The sequence below is a fragment of the Calliopsis andreniformis genome, chromosome 10 (genome assembly GCF_051401765.1).
Source record: "Calliopsis andreniformis isolate RMS-2024a chromosome 10, iyCalAndr_principal, whole genome shotgun sequence".
Taxonomy (NCBI): domain Eukaryota; kingdom Metazoa; phylum Arthropoda; class Insecta; order Hymenoptera; family Andrenidae; genus Calliopsis; species Calliopsis andreniformis.
In genome coordinates, this window is record NC_135071.1 from 17,540,801 (window position 1) to 17,561,401 (window position 20,601).

At 41.2% G+C, this 20,601-nt stretch overlaps 3 protein-coding genes and 1 non-coding gene across 8 annotated transcripts in view; 2 read left to right on the plus strand and 2 right to left on the minus strand.

Moving 5' to 3' along the window:
* Positions 1 to 6,793, plus strand: Ars2 (arsenic resistance protein 2). 2 transcript variants are annotated; one of them, XM_076387020.1, is made up of 15 exons: positions 1 to 105; positions 523 to 661; positions 799 to 1,065; positions 1,275 to 1,469; positions 2,793 to 2,859; positions 2,942 to 3,365; positions 3,445 to 3,576; positions 3,645 to 3,886; positions 3,960 to 4,100; positions 4,180 to 4,428; positions 4,526 to 4,696; positions 4,755 to 5,017; positions 5,095 to 5,370; positions 5,605 to 5,727; positions 6,569 to 6,793. In XM_076387020.1, the coding sequence occupies exons 2-15, from the start codon at positions 540 to 542 to the stop codon at positions 6,645 to 6,647; spliced, it is 2,751 nt and encodes a 916-aa protein (XP_076243135.1). In that variant the 5' UTR covers positions 1 to 105; positions 523 to 539; the 3' UTR covers positions 6,648 to 6,793. The 2 variants fall into 2 exon arrangements, with proteins under 2 accessions (XP_076243135.1, XP_076243136.1); XM_076387021.1 differs by lacking the exon at positions 6,569 to 6,793 and adding an exon at positions 5,922 to 6,398.
* The window catches only part of LOC143184644 (uncharacterized), a 22,648-nt gene continuing 8,778 nt past the window's right edge, over positions 6,732 to 20,601 (minus strand). For all 4 annotated transcript variants that reach the window (XM_076387022.1, XM_076387025.1, XM_076387026.1 and 1 more), the window contains exons 2-9: positions 14,384 to 15,352; positions 11,351 to 11,594; positions 10,078 to 10,513; positions 9,704 to 9,831; positions 9,058 to 9,177; positions 8,574 to 8,591; positions 8,022 to 8,169; positions 6,732 to 7,663 (exon numbers count right to left, since the gene is read on the minus strand). In XM_076387022.1, coding sequence (XP_076243137.1) covers positions 7,567 to 7,663; positions 8,022 to 8,169; positions 8,574 to 8,591; positions 9,058 to 9,177; positions 9,704 to 9,831; positions 10,078 to 10,513; positions 11,351 to 11,594; positions 14,384 to 15,352 — 2,160 coding nt within the window. In that variant the 3' untranslated portion in view covers positions 6,732 to 7,566. The remainder of the gene's footprint in view (positions 7,664 to 8,021; positions 8,170 to 8,573; positions 8,592 to 9,057; positions 9,178 to 9,703; positions 9,832 to 10,077; positions 10,514 to 11,350; positions 11,595 to 14,383; positions 15,353 to 20,601) is intronic.
* On the plus strand, positions 12,721 to 13,551 carry LOC143184763 (uncharacterized). Its single transcript, XM_076387221.1, has 4 exons — positions 12,721 to 12,763; positions 12,834 to 12,853; positions 12,910 to 13,089; positions 13,166 to 13,551. The coding sequence occupies exons 1-4, from the start codon at positions 12,721 to 12,723 to the stop codon at positions 13,247 to 13,249; spliced, it is 327 nt and encodes a 108-aa protein (XP_076243336.1). The 3' UTR covers positions 13,250 to 13,551.
* On the minus strand, positions 14,020 to 14,181 carry LOC143185343 (U1 spliceosomal RNA). Its single transcript, XR_013002898.1, has one exon. It is a non-coding gene; the product is annotated as a U1 spliceosomal RNA (small nuclear RNA).

Sequence of the window (20,601 nt, forward strand, 5' to 3'; positions counted from 1 at the left end):
GACGCCGCACCTCTCGAAGAGGGGCACTTTGGTGACGCACGGTAACGGATGGCAAGTATCTTCATAGTGGAGTTTCGTTTTCGTTCAACGGTGTACCTGAATTAGGTGAGTTTCTATCATCCTGATTTCATTATTATTTAAACAGATACGTTGTGTTTACGTTCTTGATATAGGTTAAGTGTACCTTCACGAATTCATGAAACGTAGATTCGAGTGGCCGAAGCTAATGTTCGCGCGTTATTCGAATATTTCGTTCGAAAAATAATTTATGATCGATGTCTTCGGCTCAGACATCGCATAAGTGCATTTCCTATCTAATAACAATTCTAGAAAACGATTAAAAGCAGTTGTGAATCATGTGCCGAATAACATAAGCACTCCGAGTGCACACTTAACCCCTTGTTAGTTCAGAACGTTTCAGGACCTTGGAATCTGTCTCTACTAACCTCACTTACGCCTGTACTAATGACTGAAATTTGGAAGTTTCCTTTATAGAGACCTTTATCTGTTTATATTTTTCAGAATTAACTTTTTACATTATGGGTGACTCAGACGATGAATACGATAGGAAGAGGAGAGACAAATTTAGGGGGGAAAGACAAGAATCTTATTCGAGAGAAGGTCGCAGGGATGATAGGAGAAGAGATGATTGGGTGGACAGGTAACTATTATATTTAAAAGTGTTTGTAAACGTATTGCTTCTAATATTTTTTGTACTAAGGAAAAGTTTTGTGTTTCTACAGCTGTGAGACTTTCTCTTTTGGAGATTATAACTTGTAATGGTATTAATTATTCTAGGGAATGGTCAAGTCGTCCTAGACAACGTCCAGACTATAGGGACTACCGTGGTGGTGGAGGTGGTGGACGTGATAGGTACAGTCCAGCACGATCGCAGGAGATGGCTCCTCCAATGAAAAGAATGCGGGCTGATTGGGACGACAGGCCAAGGTACGGGCATGATTACTATGGAGGTGGAGGAGGTGGAGCCACTTCCTGGGGTCCAGATCATTATCCACCACCACATCATGGGAATCATCACTATGGAAACCATAGTAACAGTAGCAGGTTTGTGTGCTTCTTATGTTTCTTTTATATTGATCTTCTTTTCTTTGCTGCATTTGTTTGGAATCTGTGTTGTCATGAAAAAGAGAGGTTGTATTGTGACCATGCAAAAAAGGAGTAGACTGACTCCAAGATTACTAGCCCGCTTGAGGTAGCCCCAACAATTTCTATTCTCTTCTATCAGTTCTAACGCCTTTCTGTATTTCGTATAGTCGAGAAGTAGCTGGAAACTTCAGCAATTCCAATGTCGAGACTCAGCCGCCGATGATGTCGTTCAAAGCGTTCCTTGGAACTCAGGAAGACACGATTACCGACGAGGAAGCCATTAAACGTTATAACGAGTATAAACTGGAATTCAGGAGGCAACAGTTGAACGAGTTCTTCGTTGCTCACAAGGACGAAGAATGGTATATTTTATTTTAGTCTATTCTGTTCCTAATATGACGTGAAGCTCAGTCGTACTTCAATGTGGATGCAAGAATAATTTCTACAGTGGCTTCACATAGCTTCCAGCTATGAACATACCAAGTTTTTTACAGATGTTTTTATCAAAAACATGAAATATAGTGTTTTAGACTAATTTTGAAAAGCTTTGTCCACTGTAGAAAGTAGTCATGAAATTCTAATGAAGCTATCAAATTCTGTTCAAGTATGTACCGTGCAGAGATGAGAAATCCAGCAAATGGGATAAAGGTCCAATTGAAGAACTGGATGCAAAAATGTCAGCTCCAATTTTTAGCAAAAATGACATCCTGAGAATTTGTATGCATTTTAATATACAGTTGTTCTTGTTAAAATACTGCAGAATTGAAGAAAATGGAGCTGACCAGTTCTTGCACCGAGCTCTTCAATTGGCCCTGGTAGAATCTCGTCACGAATTCGTCCATCGCTGGACCCCTCGTCTCTGTATGCGCAGGAGGTGTACACATATGTACGTTGAACAGAAGGAGGTTGAAGGGTGTAGCGGCTTTATAATTTTTGCTAAATTACAGACACAATTTTATCGGTAATTACAAGCCAATATGACCAGCTCTGTCTATCCCTACAGCGTACAGCCAACAACGCCTTATGTCTTGGGCACAGGTCACCTCGCTCGTTTATTTTTTCGTACGATATTTTATGCATACCGCGTCTCGCGCATCGCAGAAGAATCGAGGTGTCTATTAGGTAGTTAGAAAATGAAATGCGAGCTGGGCGCGCAAAGCCCAAAGCATGCTCGCGGTAGGCCGCGTTCTAAACCCGTTTAACTATGTCGCTATGACATTCGAAACATACTCTATCGTTACAATAGATCTCTGTGTCGGCGAGAAAACTGAATGCGAGTAAAAGTATGATACTACAGGTGAGACTTTCATTCTGTAACTGACAATGTTGACAGTAATGATGATAATTTATACGTAATCGTCTTAAGAAAAAAAATATATAAAAGGGATACTATGTTAACGTTTAATCACGAGGAAATGATTCTCTCTAAATAAGAATGGGAAACGTAATGATTTGCTTTTCTACTTTCTCCAACATGCCGCGACAGATCTGTCGGTCACGATTGTTCATGATATCGAGAGGTTTCTATTGAAAAGCACATCTTGTGCTTTGTGCAATACGTTAAGTTAGTAGAACTAACTAATTCCTTTGACAAATCCACAAATTGTACGCCTGTTTGCTTTTGACTGACAAGATATTTCTCCCAAGTGTTGGATGTTAATATCAGATTCTCTGTCGATCGCCAGGTTCAAAATAAAATACCACCCTGAAGAGTCGGTGAAGAGAAAGGAGGAACAAGTAGGAGCTCTAAAGGTGAGAACCATTGATTTATCGAATTCTTTGCTCGTCACGAATTCCTAATGAATTTCTACTGTATCCTCGTTTTATTTTTCAGAAACGAGTTGAAGTTTTTCTGGAGATGCTCGATATAGGAGAGATAGATAAAGTTTCAGTCGACGCGGAGCAAGCTGATGCTTTGCTACATTTATTGGACGCAGTGGTTATTAAATTAGAGGGTGGAACTGAGGAAGATCTGCAAGTTCTGGACGCGAAACCGTCGAACCCAGTTCTGCACAAGGACACATCGAAAGAGAGAGACGAGGCAAAGAGTAATAAGGCCATAGCTGAGAAGAAAGTTGACAATAGCGATTCAAATAAAACAGACGAGGCTTCGCGCGCGGAGAAAACGTTTAAAAACGGACAAAACGCGGACGTTGAAATGAAGAATGCAGAAAAAGAAGAGAACGTGACGGAGGAGGCAGAAAAGTCTGAAGAAAGTATTAAGGAAATCAAAAAGGAAGATGATACGGACGAAACAGGTACCTATATAACTTTTAAATTCAAAGTGCTTCGCGTGTTAATATTCTAATATACATAAATCTTATTTTAACGCAATAGGGAAACCAGAAGAAGTTAATACTAAAAAAAGGAAACGTGCTAATAGTAACAGTAGCAGCAGCAGTAGCAGCAGCAGTAGTAGCTCGTCTGAAAGTGACAGTAACAAACCAGATACACCAAAAGCAAATACTCGTAAGTCTCTATAAAATCCTTGTAACGATATCACAATTTACAACTGTATTTTACAATTTCTCTTGCAGCTGTTGCCGAAAAAATGGATGCCAGTAGTGAGAACACTGAAGCGCGAGAGGGAAAAGAAAACGATAGAGAAACTAAAGGCGATGGTGAAGCGCCTGAAGCTAAGAAGTCGACAATGGAGCCAGAGGCTGTAATCGATCTAGCTAGTGAAGACAAAGAGAAAGAACCTAGAGCTTTACACAAGACTAGCAGCATCTTCCTTCGTAATTTAGCGCCCACTATCACGAAAGCAGAAGTTGAAGCGGTAGTTATTTATCTTTAAATAATAATAAGATTGAATTTTTATGGATAAACATAGAAGAGATTTTTCCTGATAGATGTGCAAGCGCTTCCCTGGATTTTTACGAGTTGCCATAGCTGATCCTCAACCTGAAAGGAGATGGTTTAGAAGAGGATGGGTTTCGTTCGAAAGACAAGTCAACATAAAAGAAATATGTTGGAGTTTAAACAATATTCGGGTAAGCTGATACTTTCTGAAGCTTGTCTTAATTCCGAGAAAAATTAAATATTTCTAAAAACATTTAACAATTCTTACAGCTTCGAGATTGCGAACTCGGCGCCATAGTGAATCGAGACCTCTCAAGAAGGATTCGCACTGTGAATGGCTTGACTTCTCATAAGCAAATAGTGAGACACGACATAAAGTTGAGCGCTAAAATTGTTCATAATTTGGATAACAGAGTTGGTCTCTGGAACGAAGAGAAGAAAGACGACAGTGCGAGCAAGCAGGAGGACGACAACAAGGAAAATAAGAGCGCGCAAAATGCTCATGAGGTTGAGCAGGCTGTAAGAGAATATTCATTTTTTATCAGATTAAAAAGATTTTAAAAGATCGAGAGCCTTGTAATACAAGTTGAAATCTTGACAATATTTATTTTCATAGGCGTTTGGATTGTCGTCTAAAAATCCAGTATTGAAGAATATAACCGACTACCTCATAGAAGAGGCGTCAGCTGAAGAGGAAGAGCTATTAGGAATGTCTGGTGACCAAGAGGAAGGTCAACTGGGAGGCGACGGAGACGGCCCGATCGAAAGAGATCCGACACTCATCAAGGTATGCAATACGAATAACTATGTTTATTTTGTTTATTAAATATTGTGTATCTCTTCAGGTGCTGGATAGACTAATCCTCTATTTACGAATAGTTCACTCTGTCGACTATTACAATCATTGCGAGTATCCAAACGAAGATGAAATGCCAAACAGATGCGGAATAATGCACGTCAGAGGATCACCGCCAACTGCGAAAGTGTCCAGTACAGAATTGTCCGAGTATTGTCGCAATTTCGAAAGCAAAATGGCTGCTTTCCTGCAGCCAGTCGCGACTCTGTCTCAAGAAGAGTTCGATAAACTCGGTGCTAAAAACGCTGAAGCGTATCCTTTTTTATATCTGTACAGGATTAGAATTTTTACGTTTTTCTCTTGCGATATTTCCTTAATTTACGAAACAGTGAGGTCGAGAAATTCGTTCAAGCTAACACTCAGGAGTTGTCAAAGGACAAGTGGCTGTGTCCGCTGAGTGGAAAGAAGTTCAAAGGCCCCGACTTCATTCGCAAGCACATTTTCAATAAGCACGCTGAAAAGGTGGCTGAGGTGAAAGCCGAGGCAGAGTATTTCAATAACTACTTGAAGGACCCGAAGAGGCCGCAGTTACCCGAACATCCTGGAAATAAGGCACCTCCGAGGGAGAATTTGCGCGAGGGATTTAATCCTTATGGGTGTTCCACGTGAGTTTCGAACGATTTGATTAATGTTCTGCCTTAAAATTATTGGGTTATAAAGTATATTTCAGCACTGCAAAAGACTTCAGCGCGCACAAAAAACTGAATTGCGATTAAAATCGTAGTTATGCTGAAATTTCACAGTGCTGAAATTAAGTTTATAACCTAATACTCACTAAAACTACTTTACATTACTTTCTATTTCTTTATGGTAACTACACTACGTATTTAATTTCCTAGATTCGGCAGTTACGGAAGTGGTTATGGCAACAGCAGAGGAGGATACGGGTCCAGTTATGGTGGAGGATTTGGTGGAGGATTCGGAATGCCTCGTCCCAGTCGTGGTGGTTTCAATAGAGGACGGTAAGATCGATTCTTTTATTCACTCGTACAGTCATACTTTACACTATCATCGGCGAGTTAGTCTGTAACAGGATAGAACACACGTTAAGCTTCCGGCTGTCTAAGTGAAACGAATCGTCGATCAAAGGTTCGCCGCGGTATTCTTTCTATTTTCACGACGCCTTTTGAACGTGGTGTGATACACTGTTTTACAGGGTTGCTCCAGACTCAACCTCAAGGCCTATTGTTAGTTATAATGACTTGGACCAGCTAGACATGGACATGTTCTAAGTTTTAAATACCACTCTTGTGTCTTTCGTCCTTAAAAGGCAACGAGAGTAATTCTTGAACAATATCGGACTCACGTGCTAGCAGATTTCGTATCTGGATTATGTAACACACGAGTACACTGTAGAACGAACATACTGCCGAATTTGAACGCGATCTAGATTTTGTTAAAAGGTAGACAGAGGATGTGTTACAAAATCAGCACATATTTTTCATTTCCTGTGACACGAGATAAACCTCGACCATGTATATAACAAAAAGAAACTATTATAAAGCGTATCGTATATTTTAGTAAAAGCAGCACGTCACATTGAGTTCCCTATTGAAAAAGAGTACGGAAAATTGGAGGACTTGCTGTAATCTGATGACAGAAATTAGCAAATAAAATTATTTGTTACTGCTCATATGTGCTTTTATTTTCACATCCCCTGCCTCCGTTCGTATCCTATGTCCAGTTGGTCGTACGTCATACGCAGGGTCGTTCATTCATAGAATTCTTATTAACTCGACCTTGATGTACTGCGTACCTTCTGCATCGAAGTTCAATGATTTAATTTCTTATTGAACGTTACAGCGGCGGCGGAGGAGACTTCCGACCAGTCATTCATTATCGCGATCTCGACGCGCCGAGAGAACCTGACGAATTCCTATAAATTACGTCTATCCAATGAAAAACGTGTTCGAAAGCATTGAGGATCGAGGAGAACTGTCGTTCCTGGTGAAAGAAAGATCGAGAACTCTGCGTATTATATATCTGTACATATTTATCGTACCGATAACCTTTTATTTAGATCAGGGACTAGGCAGAGCTTCAGGGACAGCTTTGTTAAACACGAGGCAATCATTTGAGGCACCTAGATCCAAAGGGATCCAAGTAACGTTTTTCTTTGAGACAATTCTACGAAAAGTCTCTATGAAAATTAAATTGTATTTAGTGCTTACCATATAGTAAGCATTTGCATCTCTTTTTCATGAACTTAATTCAATTTTTCTGGCGTTTAAATGACAACTTTAGGCAACGTTGAGTTATTAAATTATTTATTACGTCAGATTTAATGATTTAACTAACTACTTTTGTCCTTAACTCTCCAAAAATGTTCCTTGCATCTCTTTGATTCTAAGTGCCTCGTCTGTAATACAAAAATATACATAGCCACGTATAAGTAATCATTAGATGTGTACAAATACGATGCACCCAGTAGAAAAACGCACATCGAACAGTAAAAAATCTTCATTACACGGTGGTTAAATATCATGTATAACAAATACAAACTATACACATATATGTATCTATTCGTAGCATCTGGAACCAATGTTCTGTTATAATTGCACTCGATCAGACAGATACACTTGTTTACAATAAAAGAAGTCTGTATTTGTAATTAAACCAATGGTACGTCAATAAAATATATTTCCTAATAGTACTCTCGAGTATTCCCATTCACAAATTCCTTTTTTTTTATTCACGTACCACTGTACACCTATACAGCGCAATTATATATACATTAATTACACTTCTCTGCGGTAGAAAATACTGTGAAGTGTCGTGTCACGAGCACGACAGTAATACAATTAAGAGGACCGATCCTTGCAATGCCTCTCGTCTGTCCCATCGCCACAATCGTCAACTCCATTGCATTTCATCCCCTTTGCAATGCACCTGGTGTTTCTGTAAGAATTAAAGAAGTAAGTCTCGCAACAGAGAACCATGGTGGTTGGAGTCTCGAATTAGCTGAGACTGCTGAGACTCCTGAATAGTGTGTTCATCATCTGACACAGTGTACACAGCTTCAGCAATATTAGCAATCTTAGCTGAATTTTAGACTGCAAGCAGTGTGTCATAACCGAATCCATATGACATTAAAAAGTATATAAAATATGAAAAATGAAGTGAAAATTATACAGAGTATCAGTTACTTTGGGCAAGCCTGTAGTATTTAAATTAAAATAAATTTTTATTTTGTTTCTATTTCTTTAAGTAACTGTGTTTCTGAAAATATGAAATTGTTGAATAGTTCGAGCCTTACTGGCATGTAAATTCGTGCTTGTTGCATCGTCCTTGGCAGCCGTGGGGCTCGTCGGACCCGTCGAGACAGTCTGGTAATCCGTCGCAGAAACGAGCTTTTAATATGCACTGGCCATTGCTGCATGTGAACTCGTTTTCCGAAGGACATGCTGATTGTCCAAGAAAACACAATTACCATCGTGAATACTTCACGCGCAGATCGATTGAACTTAGTTAGTGAAAGTATATTAGAGCGTGCACATTTTATATTAAAGAAGCAGGTAAAAAGTAGCGGCATCGTTCGACAAACATACTTATTTCATAAAGTTTCATAAAGTTTCATCAAGTTTGCAAGGTTGAGGAAAATGAAGAGCAACGTTATATGCAAAGTAATATTAAAAGGAATCGTTGAGTATGGAAGATGTTTGCAAGCTGTTACACTTTAGACAGTTAAGGAAAGAGCGTAATTGTATTATAGCAGTGATGCAATTGCATTATAGCATTCCTAAGGATGAGGTGTGCATATCATGCGAAAATTGAATGTATTCCAAGTGAACAAACTGTATATACTCACACCAACCGAGATTACCACCTACGAAGAAGAAAAGAAAAGAAATTGATAAAGATTCTTCACCCACAGAGAGATAGAAAGATAAATCCTTAAAGACCACTTTTTTTCATGCTCGCTGCCGACTAGAAACAATACATTCTTCCAAGCTGCCAGCCACGCAGCTACCTATTAACTAAACAGAGAAATCTCACACGATGGTGCGTGGCCAGCAGTTTACGAACACTCTTGATCACGCGATAGTGCGTAATCGGCAGCGAACGATTGTAAAAAAACACCCATGTTAAGATGGCTATGGTCGTTAAGGGGCTAAAAGATCGTGCCAGCTGAAGGTACGCGAACACTGTGCGATGTTTCTGTGTAGGAAAATTTCTCAGCACCACCCACAACCGAATTTCAGTGCTGAAATTATGTTTTCGCCTGTCAAAGATTCACGACCCACCAGCTTTCTCGCGATCCCAGCCAGAGTGAATCAACTTGTGCATCTCACCTAATGTGCAGTTAATCTCGTCAGCCGCGTCCCAGCAATCTATCTTGCCGTCGCATCTCTTCTCCAATGAAAGGCAGGAAGTCTGATTACCACACTCGAAGTGCGTCTCCAAATCGCAATCTAGAAATTCAATTTTAGTTCAATCTCCAGACTGCTTTTTCCCTTCTCATACAAGACTTTTGGGTGATTATTTTTACATGATTATGAATAAACTGTAGACCTTTCTATGCACCTATGGGAAATTTCAACATACAAAAGCATACATAATTCAAAAAGTTGTACTATATATCAAATGTTAGATACAGATTGTAGAATTTGGAGGGAGAAACAAATGTTTAACTAGGTTGCGCTTCTCTGAATCACAAAGATAACGAATTCTTTCACTTAGAAGACCCAATTTTTTTAGTTACACAGTTTGCATTTTCTTTTGCACAGTGCTTCGACAGAGAAAAGTGCGTCGTTGAAGAGTTAATTAGCACGCGCGACGCGTCAGGTCTTTACCTGACAGATCGCCATGGATTATTATACTGAAAACTAGTAAACCGAAGCCCTGCGAGCTATGACAAAGCGGCAAAGCCGATAACAGCGAGTTATGGGTCGTGCAAAACTGGGCTAATGCGATATGTACATATTACCCAACGCGTACCACAATTGTACTCGTCCGAATGGTCGTAACAATTCATATGGCCGTCGCAACGCTTCTCCAAGGGGATGCACAGGGTGTTCGAGCACGTCCATTCGTCGTCCAAACAGTAATGCTCGATTTCTACGCACCTTTCGACAGAAACAAATTAATTACAACACTATACACCACTGCTTCTTATCACAAGTGAATTGAAGAACTCATAACTAAATCAGTATCCCATAAAAAGAATATAATACGTGTCTTACGATGACTATTTTGTTTGATAAAGAACTATTAATTGAATAAAAGTAAAAGAATATTTGTTTGCTCTCCTATAAAAAGACAGAAACTAGCTACACTTATTTTTCCTCAATTCCTCAGTTTCATTTACAAACCTGAAGGCATCCACATCGAGACGATGACACTTTTGCTTATTAATAAGACAGAAACCAGCACATCCAGTTGGATCCTCGCGATCAATACCGATCCTACAGGTTGGCACTTCCTCGTCCACAAGTGCCACGCACACTTCCCCAGCCAAGCAGTCGTCACAGTATCTAGTAGAGTTAAAGCTGGTCGTTTCTGTTTCCATTTCCTGTATCGTCGACGCTGAAGTGCTGTTCTCAGGAAATGAGTGATCGCTGTTTAAAAGGACACTGGTGATCAGAGTACTGCTCATCGTCGTCGACGCTGTACTGGTTGACGTATCGTTTCCTTGATTGCTATTCAGGCTGGAAAGGAACGTCCCTGCTGACAGCGTGTTCTCGTGGGAGGAATTGGTCGACGATGACGATTTGAGGTACTGCTGGATAATCTGCAGCTTCTCGGGCTCTGGAAATCATATTTTACATTTGTATTAGTTGTAGATACTAAGCCAATTACTTATGTAAAAGAAAATAGACACTTCTGTGATAAAAGGTGAGTAAAGTCGTCTGTACTGTAAGTTGAATTGATATGCAAGTGATTCAGGTTGATCCACTGTGAATTATAGTTCAAAGAATTAAGGAAAGAATTTATAAAAAGTATAGAAAATAATAAATTTAAAGGAATTCATTTTATACATTATATAATGCAAAATCAGAAATATGAGTGAGATAAGTGTCTCAATACTCAAACTCTCAAGATGTTAAATGTCTCAATAAGTGAACAAAATGAAATCTATAAAAATTGCCCGACTATGATCGTGTTAACCAGCGTCAACAAATTTGTTAAAGAATGGCCGAGTCTTAAGCAGTCTCTGTCTAGAAATAACCCTTTGCTCGAGAAATGAACGGTCAACGCCTCTTGCCATATGCCTCATCATACTCCACGTGCTTCACAGCGACCACGTCTTAACTCGATCGGTCTATCGAGAGGGCCGAAGAAAGCGCACTGTTGACCCTACGGTTAAATTCATCTTCCTCCTGCAATTGCTTCGCTCTTCGACGAATTAAACCTCAGCAAACTGTCCTAAATCCTCAGTTGGACCTTCTTCACTTAACCAACGAACCGATTAATATAGGTACTTCTCTGAATTTTAATGGCAACTGCATTTTAACATAATTACCTATTAGTGTGACTGCGCCTAATACTGTGCATTAGGTATATCTTTAAAGTGAGTAAGTAAAGCGAGTAGCCTTGTTTAAGTGGACCTGTACATAAAAGCAGACAGAAATATTGCGCCCTCACCGAAGACGATGTACAGAGCCACGGCGGCGATTCCCAGAAGAGCCAGCACGAGGATCACCAAGAGGATGTGGCACCTGGAGCACCTGGATCTTTCGAGAGGTCGCGCCAAGTGCAAGGTCCAGCCGTGTCGGTGTTTATGCAGCCTGGCTGGATACGGAGCTGGCTCCCCTCTGACGCTGCGTCGCAAATTGACTCTGTTTTGCGAGGACGGGCTCTGCGTTCGAGACGGGAGGGAGTAGGCCCTCTGCAAAATTATATCGACGATTAACCATCGTATCGAAGCAGCAATTCACACCAGGAATCGCACTGCAGAACGAGAGGCTTATCAATCGCCGCACCTGAGGTTCAATCATCGGTGCATCTTATCGAAATTGACGATAATTATTTATTTGTTCTTCGATATAGCTTGGATAGTCAGAGGCGCGGTAGGAGCACTATGAGTTGAAAATTCGCGAAGAAACGCGAGTACCAAGTGCACTGGGAATTCTCATTTTTATTAGAAGTATCACTCGAGAAGGCTTGCTTCTTTACTTCGTATCTTCATCTTTCACTTTCGTGGCGTTATGTATAGACTGAAGTGACACGAATGTTATGAAGAAGAGAAATCGCGAGGTATATGTGAGAGTATCGTGATTTTGTTTGAACTGTTTGAAGAATTGAGTCAGAGGAAGCGATTCGGTTTAGTTACTTCCGATCAACTTCTGTTTCAAATGGGAACAAGAAAGAATCGTGCCTGTCGAGGCAATGGTCCGAGTCGAACTGGCTATCGCTACTCAGCGAGGCTTTACCTGCCCGCGACAAACACTATCAACGTTCGATCGACGTTCCACCACTTCCTGTGCGCTTTCGACGAAGAATCCTGCTTGCAACTCTTATTCCCACTCATTTACGATTGCAATCTCTTACTACCTCTCTTGACTCCCTGGCGCGCGCGTCTTCTTCACCTGTGGGGGTCACGAGTTCAATTTTGGCGGAGAAAGATGATTAGCTATTGATTGAGAAAGAAAATAGGAAAACCTTGTGAGCTCATCTTTTGCTAGAACTTTTTTTAACACTTTGAATGTCACCAATAGTATAGTAGATTCTTTTTATTGGAAAAAAGTGTTTGAAATTCAATTTTTATCAGTTTGGTAAATACTCTTCTCTTTTCTATGGAAATCTGATTAAATGGATTTTAAAATTGTTGAGTTTATTCAGAGAATAATAACTGTCTTCTAAGCTCACAGTATTTTGTTTTCCCTGAAAATCGTACTTATTTTTAGTCCTGTCACTTTTGAAATACCCAAGTACATACGTGCTATAATTTGTCGTTATACTATAGCGTCATTCATAATCCTGTAAAGGAATGCTCTTCGCAGTCGCATGAAAACATGGGCGACAGTCAAAGTGTTAAGCTTGGAATAAGAAAGAATGGCCTCCTCAATTAACTGGGCACCGTGTCAGCGTGGCGTGAATTCCACAGACTGAATTTCGCGCGTCGTAGACTTACGAGACGCTCATCGAGCTCGAGGACCTCGTCGTCGCTGCTGCAGGCCGTCATCGTGTCTGGCTATAGATAGACGTTTTCCACTTCCGTTTCGTTTTGCTCTTTTAAGCTCGAGAAAGACCAGACGCGAGCACGTTACGATTTCCTCGAAGGAGAAAGAGAGGAAGAGAGAAGAAATATCGTCTGGCTGGCTGAGACTTCCTTCTCGAGGAAATCGAGAGTGACGCGCAACATTGAACTGAATCTACTTGCGGTATCTCTATCTTGTATCAGCGTAATCACTTTTTTCGTGCAACACTCGTGGAAAACGTCACGTTTACTGCTTTCAGATAAACATGCATGACATCATGCATTGCGACGACAGAGGCATTGCCAGCTCACAGGGGAATTTCTTAATAACGTATCTTCTCTAGTTAGAATGCAAAGATCTGGTCGATAATAGTCTTGACCTGGTTCTTCTAACAAATGTTCGCGAAAGATTTCGACGCGAAGAGAATGATAAGAAGACCTGGTGGGACACTGTGAGAACTTGGGCAAGGGCGATTGTGCAATTACTGTCTCCGTGGTTTGTGACGAATTGCGGTGAATAGGTGTGAGCACACTATTCAAGGATAATCTGTGTTGGGCCTCAGTTCCTCACGTGGATACCTTCATTGTAATATCGAGGACCTGAGAAAAATGAATTTTATGAGAGAGCGAAAAACTGATTATTTTAGTGTAGCTTTGTAGTAATTTTGTATAAATTTTATATCTATTAAAAGACATTTCATGGCATTATCTACGATTGCTAATAATACATATACAGCTAAACTATCAAATTAGAAACTAAAAATAGTCTAAGTCTGACATCATGATTCTACTTCATTCTGAGTTGAAGCAGTGTGCAAGTTTCCCTTATTCCTTTTTTATGAAAGTAGTTCGATGCAAAATCCAAATAATTCTCTTGAAAACACGATAATTATATAAAATGGTAATAATAGAATGAAACAATGCACCATTTCACTAATGAAGGGCGGCTTCTTTTTGGGAGTGAAAGAAGGGCCCTTTTCATTTAGTTTTAATATGGTTCCTGGAAAGGGGTCAAAAAGAATATTTGTTTTTTATACTAATTTCTATGAAAAAACATGGGAAAGTTCTATATAATTATTTGTTTCCTAGAAAATTATTTTTGAAATAATATTGTCCGGGACAGCGCGAACGCAGTCCCGACTACCAAAAATTATACGCCCGAGATACCCACATTAGGGGTATTCGCAAGGGTCAGCCTAACCGTAGTGCAATGGAAAAGCCTCGCCCTGGAGGAACCGCCTTCTTGATCACGGTAACCTCTGCGCCAGGTAAGTATGCTTTCTTCCCTCCCAGCTGCCTAGTTATCCTACTCCCTGCACAACTTCAGCAGCGAGAAAGTATCTCCCGCAAGGCGCCGCCTAGCGGCCACCCTCAAACTATTCTCCCATCGACCAGTGATTCCCAACCAAGCCACCTAATCCCCAACAATGATTCTCAACCTCTAATCCTTATCTAGAACAAGACCCAACCGGACTCACCTGAAAATTCCCATTTTCCTTAACATCAGTGAAGAACATAGCCGCTTCTTTAGCGTACCATCGATTCTGCGAGTATATCGAGTTCACCCTCATTCCAGCTCGACTCTTCTCAGGCGTGATCAGAGTCTTGTCCTCATTCTCCATCCCGCGTGGTCCAACTGCATCGTTACTCTTGTAGTCTATCAGCTTCAGCGTGTTCACAGGAGCGTTCCCCACTTTCTCAGAGATCGTGAACACTGTCGACAGGTTGCTCGGTTCCTTCAACTTCTTCGTCACTCCTGGCGAGCTCCTCGCTAGGGTACCAAGGCTGCATGGGTCCAGGATCGTCTGAGGATCGGTGGACTCGAGAGTGTACAACCGTCTGTTCTCGCGGTTCTTCCTCAGAACATCCTCGTTCTCCCTGTCCTCCTCGCAGATCCTAGCGTTCGCCTTGTTCCTGCAGTGCTTGCAGTCCTTCTTCCTGCGCCTCCTGTTCGGTCTGAGCTCAGCCTGCGAGCCAGACTGCGTCGAGGCTTTCGGTTCTCCAGGGCACGCTTCGAGCGGTTCACTCCCGTCGTTCGCGACTTCCGCGTGCTCCTCTTCGCGGGCATTCTTCTCGCGACTCGTCACGCGGACGGAGGAGCTCGTGGCTGAGCGATCGTAACCGACGCCACGACGAAGTGGTAACGTTCGGTTGCGTCGGAAGACGGGGCTTTCGACTGTTCCCAGAGATTTCGGGGACTCGTGGGAAATGTAATTAAGGACTGTCTGCTGGATCGGTGGAGATTCAGCGAAGGGCGTGTTCGAGAGGTTCGGGAGGTCCTCGATGCCTGGCAGGATGTCCTCGTACACGTGGCCGTCGGAGACGGGGACGTCGAGGAGCTCGATTCTTGAGGGTGGAAAAGGGTGAAGACGCGGCGAAGGCTGCTGCAGGAAGGTCTCGTCGAGCCTTGGCTGCTGCTGCTCCTCTTCGAAGGCTTGGTTCTCCATCTGAAAGAACAGAGAGAGTTGTCATCATTAGTATTATTTATTTACGAGCGGGGTGAAGTCTCGATGAAGTATAAACATGTGAAATTAGTTTAGGAACAAGAATATCAGTCAAATACCTAACAGAGGACGTATTTTAACAAAATGGCAGACATAAAATCAATTTTTTTCTTAATAATAATAATTTTTATTTCTGTAAATATTTAGATAATTCTAGTTCGGAAGACAACTGGATTCTTATTGATTAAAATTGTTTTTGGTTTGTCCGTTTCAGAGGAATATAACAGCCTGAATCGTAGCAACCATCTACAATAACATATTATCGTAGAAGCTGTGAGAGCTGTGGTAAAAATAAAAATAATTCATGCAAGACAAATACCAAAGCCCTTAGCCTGCAGTTACACAAAAATTACACAAAAATTTAATTTTGAAAATTAAAAATATTATATTCATGTCCCATGAGAAGTCTTCTAGAAACCATTGCTCGTAATGCATTCCAGAGGCCATCTCATGTGACACGAGTGGTTCCAACGAAAGAAGCTGCCGGTTAAAAAAGTGTCAGAAAATTTTCAACACGAAATATCGATTCGAAGGAAGCTTTCACGCCCCCCGACCACCTGCGTCGTCTTCAGGGTAGATAATCATTTGCACGTCGCATTTCGACGACTAGTTTGATCGATTCATAGCAGCTTATGCTCTCGAAGAGAAGAAAAACGGCCTGCCCCTTCTCAACAGAGATAATTAAGCGTTTTGTGGGCCGTGCCGGCCCTCTGTTCGCCAATTATCGTGTCCTCGATGATCGTCAACTCGTTTTTTTTCACTCGTGGCTCGCTCGAGGAAACGCGCTGCCGACGATTCCGCTCGTCGATTCGTTTATCGAACGTGGGGCTGGGAAAAAACCGGACACGCTCCCAGAACGAAACCGATTTGAGCCTCTTTATGGCCAGTAAATTAATCGATATTGCTACCACTCGTATCTCGACAGTGCTTGGACAATCATCGACGCTCGAATTCTCAATTGTTTTAATAACTATGATCGTTGTTGCTCACTCTCCGCGGTAACAGATATGACTTAGACCTGGATGACAGTGTTAAAGGGGAAAGTAGATTAATTAGACTGCAGATTTTTATGCTATCTCTTATTTCCATGAATAAATACAGTTGAAGGAATAGAAGCTAAATAAAAATTTGCTTTCTCTTGTAAATACTATTATTTGTCTTTTATTTTTTTACTGCTCTTTTTACTGTTATACAGGGTGCACAAGCTGAAGCACGCATTTTTAATGACACGAAATTTTAGAAGACTTTTCTAGTTTCACTAATTTTCTAACCTAGAAGTAGAATCATTGTTCACGAAAGATTGTTCTTATTTATTGTATCATCAAAAACAGAGTAGCTGTTTATAGGTAGACTGCTTCAGCATGGACACCCTGTACATTGCATATTTAAATAATAATACTATTACTACTATTAACAATAATAATATTTCCTACGTCTTTTAACATTCCTTCTCAGCCTCCAACCTCGTGCACAGGTATTTCCAATTTCCATAACTGCATAAAAATCCCCAGCCTATTGATTACGCTCATCCAGGATTGAACAGACGTGATTCAAGGAATAGACATCATTTGCCTTTTCCCCAAGGCAGTTCCGTGTGTCTTCAAACCGTGTCATCTCCATCGTCCTTGAGCGGAGGTCTTCTTCGTGCCACTCGATGACTCGTCCAAGTGGAAACGCATTTCCCTGGTTAATATTCAAGCGGCTATACAGAATCCAGTTAGTTTTGCCAGTGCGTCACGTTCGACTCGCGGTTGACTCATTGTCAGACCGCAGGGACGCGTGGAACAGATTCCAGATTGGTCACAGCCTCGAGATCCGTCTCTAGCGCGAACCCAGGAGATTAAGGACGTCGATTCGACGGAAATTTCGTTAACAGCCGAGCCATTAATTGGCCAGCCTTCCCTGGCAGGATCATCCTGCTGGGGTTGATCCTACAGATTCCAGTTTTCTCCCTCCTGGCTTCCCCCTTGGCGCTTCTCGACCCACTTCCTGATTCATTTCTGCGTCTATAGCACGCATCGAACTGTTTTTCCATTATACATTGGTTATGACTTCTTCAATTACGAAGTTACCCAGAGACCGCTGACAGAATACTTGATGACAGTGTAATCGTTGTGTAAAGGTAAAGAGAGTAGAACTGGGAATTGTTAAGCGAACGATCCTTCATCGATCTCCCTTTTCAAAACATAATTTGAACGTTTCGATGATGGTGTAATGTAGAGGCATGGTTTGAAAATTGTTTGAAGTACCTTAAGGTTAATTAAGCAGACAATTTTTTCTTGTTAGTTAATATAGAAGAATGTTGTAAAACATTCTACGTTTAGGTGAGTCTTCTTGCGTCAAATTCTCTCAACTGTGTCAAAGATTCACGGGAGATTCATAATGTTGATGGCATCTATGGCTTAAAATAGTTTAAGTTTAAAATATCTCATCCTTAATGAAGTACCTAATTTTTTCTTCTTCGTCGCTGTAGAAACTGTAAAGGAATATTCTGGTCTCAATGTAAATGTGGGAGTAGAATAAACAACTGTGCCGAAGATCCACCGAAGATCCATAAAGTCGATGACGTAAGAGTCCTGCTTGCTCGGGATCAATCGGAGAGTTCAAGTCGCGATAATTGCGACAATCGTCGGGATCCACCCCAACGAGACGCTTAATTCCGCTCCCTTGTTCCTCGCAACTCTCTTTCGCCTTTCGTTCAATTTACGGACCCTCGCTAGCGCCCGCTATTTACTTACAATTAGCTTGGTAGATTGGCAATCGCTAATTGCGCGTTTGGACCAGTAACACTCGCGTCAGTGGTGTGGGCACAGTGTGGTTGATCCAATAACTCTGAGGATTTATTACTAGATAACACCTTTCGACGTGGGTCTTGTGTTTAATTTATGGGGGAAGAAATCTGTGACTGAGTAATCAGATTATTCATTGATGTAGAACGTAGGTGGAACTTCGATTCAGTTCTGTTTTATGTGCTCCAGGCAAATCAAAATTGTATCACAGTCCTTGACTTCTCTAATTTAATGATAAGTGATGCTATCAAATCTGAAACCTTCTGTCAAATCCCATATTAAGGGTTGAATAATTTAGGTCGACAGAGATCGATGCGATTATAACCGAGGTAATACTTAGTAATACAGATTTTTCTATTTTGAGGAGGGTATGTAAGCATGGTTTAAATTTTATATATGGTTTAAATTTATGACGATTGATTGTAAGTCTCTGAGGGTAACTGTAGAGAAGAAGGATCAACATAAAAGGGCTGAGAATAAAGAAATGAAGAAATGAAGAGATGAAGAGATGAAGAGATGAAGAGATGAAGAGATGAGAGATGAGAGATGAAGAGATGAAGAGATGAGAGATGAAGAGATGAAGAGAGGAAGAGATGAAGAAATCCATTTCTTCAACTCTTCACTTATTCACGCCTGTATTTATTAAGTGAAGAGCTCCAGGAATATAGTAATGAAGAGATGTAGAAATGAAGAAAGTGAAGAGATGCAAAAAAGAAGAAATATATGTGGCTATAAAACTGAAGAAAATGCTGCAAAGATATAAACCCAATACAGTGCACTAAAAAGATAGAAACTGAAGAAACAAAATATCATCCAAATAACGAAAAACTGAAGAACTCTCAGTGTAACCTCCTCAATTAAACGCCTCAAAATCGACCAACTCAGTCAACCAACCAAAAACTGCCCAATATACCTAGGCGCCTCCCACTGAAAGAAACGAAAGAGTTGCCTGATCCTTTCAATTCGAGGAGGTAGCAGTTGCAAACTCGCCGAAGGGCTCAGGCGAGCGGAGGCGCCAATCGGTCAGTCGAGCCGACCGATAGCTAATTGCTTCTCATCTACTCTTCTAAGGCTGCCGTCTCTTCTTACGCTATACCACTCTATCCATCCTACATTCGATTAAAGGTTAACCACTTAGCAGAGAAACGCCTTCGTAAAAGGAAACGGAGCAGCTGACGCGTGCCCCTTCGAGGAACTCTTCATTTCGAGAAAGAAGAGAAGAGTCGAAGGACGAAAGCAACGATCCTACCACGAATCCAATGTCGACGCGTGCCAACCCTCTGAGATATCGATTCCTCGGCGAATTCTTCACGGTCCAACGTGTGTCGTAATTGGTTCGGTGATTAATTCAGAGGATATCTAAGCTTCCTGCACAGACAATTACAGGAAGAAAGCTGCACGGGCGTGCACGTGTGCGGTTGCATGGGGACCCACAATTAGTCACGTTGCGAAGACGCGTGCGACCATCTGAGCAAGCACTATTCAGGTCTCGCGAGAAGTCCTCTGGAAAGCATTAGAAGCAATGCATTTCGCGGGACTTCTTGTGAAACGTCGGTTTGAGAAATCTTTCTATCTTTGCATCGAAATTTATTAGGATTTCAATTCCTTGAGAAAGTTCATTAAAGTAACAAATACTAGATGTATCTTCATTGCAAAAGCTAGATTCTTCAAGTCTCCTCGAAACCTCAACTAACTCTAAAAATTTCTTATTTAAAGCGAATATATAGAATTCTATTATACGTACTAACTAAACAGATAATTGAAGGTACAAAAATCGAAAATTAGGATTCTGCTGCTATTAATATCTATATTAAATCTTTACCCTATTTATCAGTATTTACCAGGAAAGAAAAGGATGACAAAAGTAGTCTTCAAAGTACCAAATTCAGGAATTATCTCATCCTTCAGACTCCTATCGTGCTTTTAGACACTTAGGCTCTTCTTAAGGCTGCCAATTGAATCATAATCTTGATAATTACGGCTGGTAGAAGTCTAAAGAATCTCTGAAAGGCCTGGACATTCTATATAGAACGCGAACAAAGTATGTAACACACGCAGTAGTTGAACCGAGCGCGTGCCCAAGTGAAATCGTCTGTTCGGTTGCACGTGTCGCGCCATATGTCGGTGCATGGGGCGACCAAGGGTTAACGTTACGCGCCGATCACCGCTGTAAGTTACGCCAGAGGGTTGGTAAGAGGGACCCAAGGATATTCTAGGCAAATTATTCAGCCCATTATACCGCGGCGTTACACCACGATCAAACGCCAACGGCTATCGATCTAATTGCGGCTATTTTTGCGTTATTAATGCGATCCACCGCGGAGATAGACGAACGCTTACATTGCTGACACAAATTAGACGAGGAACTAGTCGCTGGAACTTGCTCCCTGCTCTTGCGGAAAG